Consider the following 12508-nt stretch of genomic DNA (forward strand, 5'->3'; position numbering starts at 1 on the left):
AGCCTTTCATATCGTGAAGTTTTTGGTTATTAAATTCAAGTTTACACATCCACATACAAGCTCCTTTGTGTATTAACGAAGCTAATTAAGTGACAAACAACATTAAGAAAAGAAATGCATGATTCATGCAGGAAACTATCCATGCTGTATAATAATATGCCATGTGTTCCACAGATGCTGGCTGATGCCTCACCCACCATTGTAGTTTGATGCTGTCCTTTCAGCAAACAACAAAAAATAAATTAAGTAGAGCACATAAAAGAGAGAGTGAATTAACAAATAATATTAAGGAAGGTTGGCCTAACAATTTTTTCGGTTTCAAGAGGATTAACCTAATAAATCCTAACTCGTAGAAAGAATTTGGGTTTATTAGTTCAGTTTGTAGAAGATGCTTCACAAGTTTTAGTGTTCTTCTGTTAAGCAAGAAAGATACTGAAAACAAACAGATCTCTGTTTGACTTGACTTTTGTGGAGTAAGATTAAATTAAAATCTTTAATTGTTAGTTAAATTGGTGACTTAACAAGCAATTACCCAAATGAAGATTCTCATGATAAAAATAATTGAAGTTTTTTTTTTGTTTTGGAAATATCAGCAATTACGTGTACATTTGCTTATAGCTTAATTTACAAGTAATTATTGTCATCGATTACTTGCTATTTTACATAAAAGTTCAGTTGTTTAAATAGTGATAATTATTTGTAAAATCAAATAGACATTTTCTTTTATTTTTTTACTTTGGGAAAATAATCACAAGTAAATAGTTTGTCTGATTAAAGTTTAATTAATTTCATATTTTAAAATTAATTGGAATATTTTGAAATAAATACTTTAAGATGCGTGCGGGGCACCCAAAGCGCCGTTCACGCAATCGCGCGTGCGTTAGGGTTGCCGCACGCGCGCATATTCCAGGGCTGTGCGGGAGCTATAAATAGAAGCCAATAAGCCAGTGACCAGCGTAAAAGAAACGTGACGAAGCGAGCCAGCCAACCTTTTTCTTCGACCCTTTTTGCCTTCGTTCTCTCTCTCTCTCCGTCTTTCTTCCTTCCCATTTCCACGGAAAGGTCGCCCTTTTCCTTCCCGATTCCTCAACAACCCCGATTTCGACCGGCGGATTGAGTATGGGACTGCTCCGATCTCTCGGCTGATCGGTCTTGTTGCGGCGATCGTCACTTTTCGTGGTTTCGGGGAGGAATCGCTACGTTTCCGAGGCGGCCATCGGTTCCCCGGTGATTACGTATGAACTGGTTCGTGAACTTGGGGTTGAATTCGAATTCCAGCCACTTCGTCGCCTGTCTCTTGATTTTTATTCTCCATTACTCCCCCCAATTCCCCCCTTCCATTCTGAGTTCGAGGAGTTGCTGGAGCTTCAATCGTCGGTGTCGTAGTCATGGAGAATCGCTGTGATGGGAACGGCGTCAACAAAGGTTACTCCTTTCATGTGGAAATTTTAATTGGCTTATTTTTTTCTATTATTTTAGATATTTTGAAGTTTCTGCTTTATTGTTAGAGAAATATTTCCCACAATCGGCGATTGTGATGCGAACCAGTCGGAGTTGTTAGCTCCGTTCATGTTTTATGCTATTGACCGAATAATTCGCAAAATCGTCGGATTTCGACCAGGATCGGTCGGAATCGCAGATTCTATTTCCTGAGAAATCTGCTGCCTGCTATAAAATCACCAGAAATTTGCCGAAAATATCGGGCGATTGGTAATCGGCGAGAAGTAATTGAAAATTAGGTATTAAATCCGGTGATATTGTCGTTTTAGGCGTTATCCCGATCTCAGGGAAAACAAATTTGGGAATTTATGATTAAAAATAACTCTCCAAAATAGAAAAAATGAATTACGAGTAAAAAAGGATGTCTGACCCAGTCGTTGATCTTCGACCGTGGCCCCCAGAATCCGTATCACATCAATCTTCCACCTTTCAGCTGAGGTGTTCATGTATTTTTAGTTAATTCGTCTGTATGTGGGCATTCCCAGCTAACATTTTGACTAATTGCTTTGTTTGCTCATTAATATATCAACGCATATGGTCAAATGCTGTGCTGTGCGATTTTGTAACTATATACAACATATATTTGAATACTTAACATCAGCCAATTTCACACTTTTCAGTAAAATATTCCAACAACATAGAAGATTTGCATGCCTATAGTTAGTCTAGAAATCGCTTTCTATTTGACCAAGCTTTCATGTTTATGGCACTGTTCTGACATCTCACGCAAGCATATTCATGGATGGATACTGATAAGACTTCATGTCCTGGCAGCCTGTTACCATATGAATCCCGAGGGAAAATCTCGCTCTCCTTCTGCCATTGTCATTGGCGCTGGGTTTGCAGGGATTGCAGCTGCTCATGCACTTAAAAATGCATCTTTCCAGGTATTTTGAGGTTTTAATTTAACATTTCTTTCAAGTATGTTTAAAATCTACATTGGCAGTTCTGCTGTTATAGTAGGATCAAGTAATTGGCTAAATTTGTATCACATAAAGATTTATTTTACTGCTCAGGTTGTGCTTTTAGAATCTCGGGATAGAATTGGTGGTCGAGTTTACACTGACCACTCATTTGGCTTCCCCGTGGACATGGGAGCAGCCTGGTAAGTTACTTTTGTTGTTCTGGTTTTGCATTCTTGACCAGCATTGCAAATTCTAACAATGACCAAATTTGTTAACTTTGATGCATCAGGTTGCATGGTGTCTGCAAAGAGAATCCATTGGCACCTTGGATTGGAAGACTTGGCCTACCAATTTATCAAACTTCTGGTGACAATTCTGTTTTGTTTGATCATGACCTGGAGAGGTAATGGTCAACTCGATGATTGTGTATACCTTAAATTTGATTATTGACTCAGTTTTAATTAGATAAGAGATACCATATTATGAAAATTATGATGGTATGGAGATCAAAATTTACTTTTCTTTTCAGTTATGCACTTTTTCAAGAGGATGGGCGTCAAGTTCCTCAAGATTTAGTCCAAAAAGTTGGCCAGGTGTTTGAAAAGATTTTGGAAGAGGCAAGTCTTTGTCCATCCTTTATATGCTTATAACTTAAAAAAAAAAAAAGTCTTTTAAGCAACTCTTCCTTTCCCAGGCTAACAAACTCAGGCACGAAACTGATGAAGATATGTCTATTTCACGAGCTATTAAGATAGTAATGGAGAGACATTCGGATTTAAGGTTAGATTGGCCATTTCTGTTTTTCTTCACATAATCTTATGAAATATTTATACTTTTTCTTTATTTCAAATTGTTTCCTGCAGACAAGAGGGCCTTGCCAACAATGTATTGCAGTGGTATCTGTGCAGAATGGAAGGTTGGTTTGCTACAGATGCTGACAACATCTCATTAAAGAATTGGGATCAGGTCAAATCATTTGAAATATTTTTTGCAAACCTTTAGTTCACCTGCAGAACTTAAAAAGTTTTAAACATGATTAATGTAATTGTTAATTTTTGCAAGCTCCTCTACAAGTTTAATACATAGGTATATCTTGAGTCAGCTTGTATTTGATCGGTTCAGAATGATCTACAAAATGCAGGAAGTGTTGCTCCCTGGTGGTCATGGTCTTATGGTTCGTGGCTACCGTCCTATTATTAACACACTTTCAAAAGGCCTTGATATTCGCCTGAATCACCGGTAAGCTCTTCGTTACCAATAATTTACTAATTTCGATTAGTTAAGCTATATTTGTTTATACTGTCGCATTTCTAGATATGGTTATTTTCTCTAGTTTAGTAGTTTTGATGGCGAATTCACATATTTAAAAGCCTTTTTGAGATTCAAATAAAAAGGCCTTTTTCTCACCTAAATGTTACATCCAGTGTAACAAAAATAACATGGGGCACAAAGGGAGTAGAAGTAAAGGTCAACAATGGCAAAACATTTTCTGTTGATGCTGCTATTGTAACCGTCCCGCTGGGGGTTCTCAAAACTAAAACCATCAAATTTGAACCAAGTCTTCCAGATTGGAAAGAAGAAGCAATAGATGGAATTGGAGTTGGGACAGAGAACAAAATTGCTCTTCACTTTGACAAGGTTTTCTGGCCAAACGTGGAATTTCTTGGACTTGTCTCTACCAATACATACGGTTGCAGTTATTTTCTTAATCTTCACAAGGCAACTGGACACCCTGTTCTCGTTTACATGCCTGCAGGCTGCCTTGCTTATGATATTGAGAAAATGTCTGATGAAGATGCTGCTAAGTTTGCTTTTAGTCAGTTAAAAAGGATCCTTCCAGATGCAAACGAACCGGTATGCATTGCTCTCTAGTTTCATGATTCTTTCTTATTTTTATTTGCCATTATATTGTTTATCAAACGTTTCAGTATCAATTTTTGCGTGCAGTTTGTGCAATGCTTGTTCTTTGGCTGAATTGGTCATATGTTTTCCATGTTGTAACATGATATATAGGTTATACATCAAACCGAAAACAAAATTTAGTTCATTGTTTAGTTTATGGAGGCATGGATCTCAACTAGAGAAGATTGTAACTCGGAAAGGAAATATTTTAAGAAATTAATAATCTCCTTTGTCAAAAACAAGCACACACCAGCTGGAAAATGACTCTATTGAACACTTTCTTTCTCACTTGGTTTCAGATCCAATATCTTGTGTCTCACTGGGGGTCGGATGAGAACTCGCTCGGTTCTTACAGCTACGATGCAGTTGGCAAACCTCGCGAATACTTCGAGAGGCTGCGCATCCCTGTGGACAACCTCTTCTTCGCCGGAGAAGCTACAAGCATCAAGTATACCGGCACCGTGCACGGTGCTTTCTCCACCGGGTTGATGGCGGCCGAAGAGTGCCGGATGCGTGTGCTCGAAAAATATGGAAATCCAGACACTCTAGAGATGTTCCACCCAGCTATGGGGGAAGAAGCCGCTTCAATCTCTGTCCCTTTGCTCATCTCCCGCATGTAGATCGCAATGTGGCTGCTTTGTATTTGAATAATTCCACACACGCTGTGTGGATGCTAAATAAGAACCAGATGTATGTTTGCTTGTTGGATTCATAAAGCTATTTCTGCCATTTCCAAGTATGGAGAGCAATCAAGTTTTTGCAGGATTCAAAGAAAGGCGATCACAATTCACAAACCACCAAGACATCTCTCGGCAGGGACGGTCTTCAAAAGGAGAGACAGGCGATCATGCACCCACCGAAATTCAAAATTAAATGGGAAAAGAAAAGCTGTTGTATGTCTGAGAGATTGGAGGAAGCTTTGCACAGAAGGTACGCCTGTTGCTCACTTGTGGTGGAGGACCACGACTGTTCTGTTGAGGTCCACCATCTTCGGCGTGGGGGCGTGGAGGTTGACCAGCTTGCAGTTCTACCAAGATCTTGGGCCAACAATAATTATCCACCAGGATAATAAATATTTTTTAAAGTCCAACCAACCGAACTTAATGATCTCAAACTAAGATGTTCGATAAAGTTTATGCTTAGATGTTCAAATTTTATTCGATAATCTCGAAGAAGGTAGAAGATGATCTTCTGTTGTTGAATTGATCATAGAAAATATTAAATTTATCTTTTTAAATAATAATTACAGTGCCATATTTATATTGCAAGATTCCATTCATCTTCCCTTTCTCATTTATTATTTTTTTAATGTGCATTAATTACAGTTTTAAGGTTTCATTTATTCTATCTGTTTTTTTTTCCAATTTCATTCAAAATGCTTTAAAATTCACTAATTTCTAAAAATATATCTTGAGATCTTATTAATACTAAAAGTGTTTTAATTTCTATATATTATTATTAAATTAACTATTTTACTTTTCTAGAGATGTTTTAATATTATCAAAATTTAATGGTATTTTTATAAATTTTGGTAAACCTTGGGGCAATTTGAAATTTTCTGTGTATTTATTTCCTCTGGAGGCGAACGGAAGATGGTGGTCTACTTTGTCCTTTTCTTCCCACCGAAGCCTTTACCTTTCCTCAGCCGTTTGTCTCCTTCCTCGCCCCGCCACCGTCCGGCGCCTGCAAACCCCTCTAAAGTATTCCACTTGCAGCGCGGTCCAAGAATTCGAGTGCAAACGGACAGAATGGAACCTGTTCTCTTCTGGACTTTGGTGGATGAGTAGCAGAAGGGCCTTCTAGTTCCTCTTTCATCTGGTTCTGGCTCATGTATTTGGTTGGACGTGAGATTGAAGTGGATATTGTTCTGTTTATTGATTCTTCATGGAGCTGGCCGCTTAACTTGCGGTTTTCCAATTGGGCAACTCTCGGGTCGCGGGGTTTCCGGATGAAAATCTAGGAAAGTTTTCGCCTTTTTGTTCCTCTTGATTTGCCTGATGCTTTTTGGTTGAGTTTGCTTCGATTCGGTCAAAGTTGCGATATTGGCAGGTGATCTTTGAGCACCTTGTCCTTCTGCGTTTGTTGCTGATTCGAGGAGGGTTATCTTTTGGTTTGGGTTGTTTATTGTTTATTTTGCTTGGGATTAAGCTGGATTACGATCAGAGTAGCTTGCTAGTTTGTGGTGGATTTGGTTAGGGTTTCTCCTTCCTTGTTTTTTTTTTGTTCTGGTCGGCTACGGCTGAAATGTGCAACTTCGTGTGGCTCTTTGAGATTATAGTCTTTCTTTTTGGGTTGGCTTTTGATGAGTAGCCCTAGATATGCTCTCGGTTGAGAAAAATAATCTGTAGTTTGGTGGATGAGTATGAATTTGATGCAAAGAATTTAGTGAAGATGGGAACGATGAAAGATAATTCAGCAAATTTATCTGTTTAAGCAACAAGTAAGACTGTCAGGAGGGATTCTGGACTCAGATTTCTTGGTAAATTTCGAGATGGCATGCGTGAAGCTAGGATCCAAAGCTGATGGACTACAACGGCAAGGGCGGGCATGGTATGCTGCTTCCTCTGCTTCATATGGCTATTTGTTCACTATTGATTTTGTTGATTAGTGTTTCTCAATCAGTAGGCACATTTAATGTTAAATGGGATTCCTATCAAACTTAGATTGTTATATCTACTACTTGAATAATGCCTTTCAAACTGAAACCAAATTTGTGTATATGTTTGTCTGATTAATATGCGTAGCACCTTGTTCTTAGTGTCTCAATGAAGATTTTATATATGATGGACTTGTGAAATGCTAACAGTGAATCTTGGATTGGCTATTCTGTTCATCATGTAATCTCGGGTGAAATATTTGTTCTGCAACTTTATTTTGCCTATGGAAATAGTTGTTTCCGACTTATATTCTTTAGATGAATGTGTGCTCCAAGTTTCCTATGTGTTTTTTTCTCAGTTTTGCCACTAGACTAAAGGTTATTCAGAAATCTTGTTAGTTATCAATGAATTTGTATTTTTGTTATGGATCACTTTATTTTGTCAGATATACTTTTTTATTAAAAATACATAAAGAGCTTAGGGTGATTTAATAGAAGTGGGCTAAAAAAAGTCCCCCGTGAAAAACGGATGAGTCCTATGATTATTGCTCCCCAATATAGGTATGGTATGGCAGATTTATGTTTTTTATATGATAGCCAATTGGCAAAAAGTATTCTTAGTTATTCACATAAACTGCTTTTGTTCTGGATTGCTCTCTAGCTTTTCTCCTCAAACAAAACTTAATCAGAACCTCTCTCTTTTCCTTTTCTAATGCAAAGTCATGTACTTTATCCAAAGCTAGATTTATCTTAACCTAAGAATGATGCCAAATCATTTACTTTATTACATAGGAATTCCACGCATGTGGTAGCTTTTCTTTTTAAATCTATTTTTAGAGCGAATCTATGTGTTGTGCAAGCTAAAAGGTTGTTCCAAAGAATTTGATGATCTTGTTGACAAAATCAACTGACCTTACTTTTGTGGATCTTGATTATAATTAATCCTTGAAACTAGGTTCATAGTTTCCACAAATCATTCTGACATGTTTAACCATGAAAACAAATGAACCAATCTTCTGAAACACTTGAACTCATGGTTAAAATCTACACAATATATTGTTTGGTGTAGAGCCTAATTAAATATTTTTTTGATTAAAAATGCACTTCCTGATGATATCAGGTGCGACATCCATGTTCACATTGAAAGCCTATTAACATGTTAAAATAATGTGAATTTGTAATAGCAGATACTCAGATAGAAGTATCTTATTTGGTTGCTGGCAATCAATTCCCTTGGATTAGGGTTTGTCTTATAAGCAGCACCATCCAATATTTTCATCCTGTATCTTTACATAATTTTTTCTCATGCCCCCAGTAGATCACTCATTTAAATGGTGCATGCTGGTAGCCCTTGTACAAACACAGCTAATCAAATGAGCCTGGCTGTCAAAAAAAACAAGCTTCTTTCTGTTTTTTCTCCATTATCATTGCACTGGTCTTTTAAGTATAAACTAGGATGAATCATGTATTATTTTGTTTCCCTTACTTTAGGCAATGATGTTGCCAAGGAATAAATTGCATTTAGTATCCATTTTTGCACTTGTTTGTTACTAGTTCCTGCCACCTGAATATTCCTTTTGGCATATGTTTTAGTAAAATATTGGGGTAACTATTTATTTCCATTTGTGAATGCTTTATTGAAAATCCAATGTTCTATTAGTTTGTTTTCAATAAAAACTTTACTGCTATTTTAAGTTAGCATTTTGTTAACAAAGTTCAGAATGTTACCAAACCGCAATTGGTATCTAGTCTGCTGTCATTTCATTAATTCTTTCTATCTAGGTTTTGCACAACTGGTCTACCAAGTGATGTGACTGTACAAGTTGAAGAGATGGCATTTCATCTTCATAAGGTAAGTATAATTTTAGATTACTAAACTGGTCGTGGTTTATGATACTCTCCAACTTTATTTACAATCCTCCTATTAATTTTTAAGGGTAGATATGAGCAAGTATTTCCTAATTTGATGTTGCAGTTCCCTCTTCTATCGAAGTCTGGTCTTTTGGAAAAGATGATCAGAGAAAAATCTGAGGGAGAAGAGAGTTGTGTTATAGAATTGCTTGGTTGTCCTGGTGGGCCAAAAGCTTTTGAACTCGCTGCCAAATTTTGTTATGGTATGAAACTGGAACTGACTGCTGCAAATGTTGTTCATATGCGTTGTGCTGCGGAGTACCTTGAAATGACAGAAGAAATTGCTGAGGGAAACTTGATCAATAAAACTGAAGCTTTTCTTAACCAAGTCATTCTTCGTAGCTGGAAAGACACTATAAAGGCGCTACAAACTTGTGATGATGTCCTTCCTCATGCAGAAGATCTTCAAATTGTAAAAAGGTGCATTGATTCTTTGGCTACGAAAGCATGTGAGGACACAAACTTAGTTGGGTGGCCCATTGTTGAGCACACACCCATGCAAAGTCCAGGCGGCAGTATTCTGTGGAATGGTATAAGTACAGGAGCCAAACCAAGAATTAGTAACTCTGATTGGTGGTATGAGGATGTTTCCTCATTAAGTCTTTCACTGTACAGGAGGTTTATCTCAGCTATGGAATCACATGATGTCAGACAAGAGATAATCTCAGGGTCTATCACCTTCTATGCTAACAGGCACCTGCCGGGCCTCGACAGGCGTCAGAGCATTTCTGAAACCAACTTTCGTCTAGAATCTAGAACATTAGTGGCTCCTCCATCAGAAGAGGAACAGAAGTATCTTCTTGAGGAGATTGATAAACTTTTGCCATCACAAAAAGGTCAGATACCCACTAAACTTTTATTTGGACTTCTTCGCACTGCTATGATTCTGCGAGCCAGTTCCTCCTGCATGTCTAACTTAGAGAGAAGGATTCGGCATCCAACTAGATCAGGCTTCCTTGGAAGATTTGTTGATACCTAACTTTTCTGAGTCAATTGAAACGCTCTATGATGTAGACTGTATTCAGAGAATTGTTGAGTACTTTTTGGCTCAGGATCCAATGATTGCTGGGGTCTCTCCTGATGTAGATGATGATGAGCAGTTATTAGGATCACCATTGCTGATACCAATAACTAGAGTTGCAAGATTAGTTGACAGTTATCTGGCAGAGGTTGCATCCGATGGTAATCTAAAGCCATCCAAGTTTCAAGCTTTAGCTGCTGCTATACCAGAAGATGCCCGGCCACTAGATGATGGCCTATATCGTGCCATCGACATATATTTAAAGGTAGCTGATCAATTCCTATTCATTCTTCACCATTCTTTTGTAGACTTGTAATGCTTTACACTTCCATTTTCTGTTTTTATGTTCTATTTTGTGCATTGATGAACAGGCCCACCCATGGCTCACAGAGAATCAGAGGGAAGACCTGTGTCGGCTGATGAACTGCCAGAAGCTTTCTCTAGAAGCTTGCACCCACGCAGCCCAGAATGAGAGACTTCCACTTAGAGTTGTGGTTCAGGTCCTCTTCTTCGAACAACTTCAGCTGAAAACATCAATTGCTGGATGTTTTCTCGTCTCCGACAACCTCGACCAGTCCAGACCCTTGAGGAGTGGTCTTCCGATCTCAGGTGAGGAGGGCATGTGGGCATCAGCCGTTAGGGAGAATCAGGTACTAAAGGTGAGCATGGACAATATGAGGATGAGGGTTTCTGAACTTGAAAAGGAGTGTTCGTGCATGAGGGAAGAACTCGAGAAGCTAACAAGGGGGAGTGGGAGAAAATTCAGGACCAATATCAGGTACCAGATCTGTAGCTCGAGCGGGGATGTCGTTAGCAAAGAGATGGACACTTTCAAGATACTCGAGAAAGAACAACTAAAGCTTGCAAAACACAAGAAACAACTGTCGACGGACATGTAAAGATTCTGAAAGCATCTTATAGTTTGGTTCAGTTTACAGTACATGAATATGAAACTTTTTTTTCTCTTTCCCTTACATAAATCCATATGTGGTTTTGATAATATATAGTGTGAACATTTTGTGGTTCCTTGAACCAAATTCTTCACCTAGTTCAATCATTTAAAAGAAGGCACCTTGTTCAGAAACGGAGCAAAATGCTAATACGACCTTGTTTTGCTTTCATGCTGTGTATTTTAAGAACACGTTGTGTTGTATCATACTTGTGATATAATATTACTATTTTGTTCATGAGATGGTTCATTAGCTCTATTGCTCTCATCTTCAGTATTGCAGTGAGTGAGTTACTAAGAACTAATTGATAGTGTAACAACACATCACATAGTTGATTTAGATCAAAAAACTGAGCTTACGAAATTAGTTACTCTTTGCCCTTTTACTCTGTCCTATTGTCATATGATTCATGACCAACTCTGAGCTTTCTTCCTCATTGTCAATTAAAAGAAACAAAGGAATTCAAACCTACTATTGAGCTCCCAACCATGTTATGAAATTATATATATAATTATTGATAAATTTGTAAATCAAATACAATATAGATAATCTCAAAAATAAATCTGTAAATTGTCCTCGAGGAAGTGGAGACGTAGTGCTAATAGCTTTGACTCGGCAATCCATTATAGTCGCTGTCGTTGATGATGTCGACAGTGTTACCTGTTGAAGCAGCCATTGTGGATTGCAGTAACTACTGTGTCTCCGTTGACGAAATCTTGAAGAACCATAACTGAGAATTTAGTTGCTGCATCTTCTGGAAAACTTCTTCCACAGGTGGCGGCGGGCCGGGATGCTTTGCATGTCGGTATCGGCAATCAGGTCCATTTGGACAGAAACCAAGTTTATACCTGTTACATATATATATATACCATCACAAGCATGAGCTAGAAGAATTGTTTAAAAAAAACACTCAAATCAGCCGTTTCTCTGTTAATAGCATAGCATAGAACAAAATTTCTGCATCAAATTGAAAATGAAGACAGTAATGTGAGCCGCAATGTCAAAGGCTCCAATAGAGGTACCAGAAAAGGATGCGTACATATTGCACTCCTTGATGTCCGCAGTAATGTGCCTGTAGAGGCAGTGCTGCTCGCGGCACCCTCCGTTGAGCTGGAAGAAGCGGCACACTGGCATCCGGTCCTTGTCATACCGGTGAAGGAAACCGCAGGCGTCGCCCATCATGCAGAGGCCACGAAGCCAGTGGCGGCATACGGTCTTCCGAAAGTTCCGCCTCCCGTAGCCGTCAGCAGCAGGCGCACCGCCCGCCGAGTAAGACGGCGTCGCGCCCGTGATCGCAGCGACTTCGGCGTGGTTGGGCGGCGCGAAGAATCCGGCGGATAGGGCGTGGGCCGAGGCGGCGGGGGCAGCGTCGAGGCCGCCCTCGAAGTCGAAACTGAAGGCTCCGTCGGTGTCCTCCATGAAGTCGCCGGCGACGGGGGGATTGAGAACTATGATAAATACACTCCCTTTTCTGTAGAATTCACGCCCTTCTGTTTCTTTCCCTTTCGTAACCTACGGAGGTTGCTGGGTAAGAATAACAAAATGAGCTTACCAATGAACTGTAAAAAAATAATAATAAAAACTGACTTGTTAATTGCTATCAGTTTCCTTCATGAACACATAAACAGAAACGATTCAATTGTCCTTGAAGTTTTTATCTTAAAAACAAAAATCATTCTGATAGAAAAAACCCTCACCGCGAGCATTTGATAGATGGTATATA

At 38.8% G+C, this 12508-nt stretch overlaps 2 protein-coding genes and 1 pseudogene across 2 annotated transcripts; 2 read left to right on the forward strand and 1 right to left on the reverse strand.

Moving 5' to 3' along the window:
• Window positions 1-1388: 1388 nt before the first annotated feature.
• Window positions 1389-5036, forward strand: LOC141840732 (polyamine oxidase 3-like). Its single transcript, XM_074728797.1, is given in 10 exon segments — window positions 1389-1425; window positions 2275-2387; window positions 2517-2605; window positions 2695-2808; window positions 2935-3058; window positions 3061-3185; window positions 3269-3371; window positions 3547-3644; window positions 3830-4259; window positions 4607-5036. Coding segments are annotated over 10 exon segments (1554 nt in total). The 3' UTR covers window positions 4928-5036.
• A 900-nt stretch (window positions 5037-5936) lies between these two features.
• Window positions 5937-11022, forward strand: LOC141840678 (BTB/POZ domain-containing protein At1g30440-like; annotated as a pseudogene).
• A 361-nt stretch (window positions 11023-11383) lies between these two features.
• LOC141837528 (30-kDa cleavage and polyadenylation specificity factor 30-like) lies at window positions 11384-12204 on the reverse strand. The gene is given in 4 exon segments (XM_074724908.1): window positions 11384-11445; window positions 11496-11518; window positions 11520-11633; window positions 11825-12204. Coding segments are annotated over 4 exon segments (579 nt in total).
• Between the last annotated feature and the right edge of the window lie 304 nt (window positions 12205-12508).

The sequence above is a fragment of the Curcuma longa genome, chromosome 11 (assembly GCF_044706935.1).
Source record: "Curcuma longa cultivar G26 ecotype Majalengka, Jawa Barat chromosome 11, ITB_CL_G26_1.1, whole genome shotgun sequence".
Classification (NCBI taxonomy): domain Eukaryota; kingdom Viridiplantae; phylum Streptophyta; class Magnoliopsida; order Zingiberales; family Zingiberaceae; genus Curcuma; species Curcuma longa.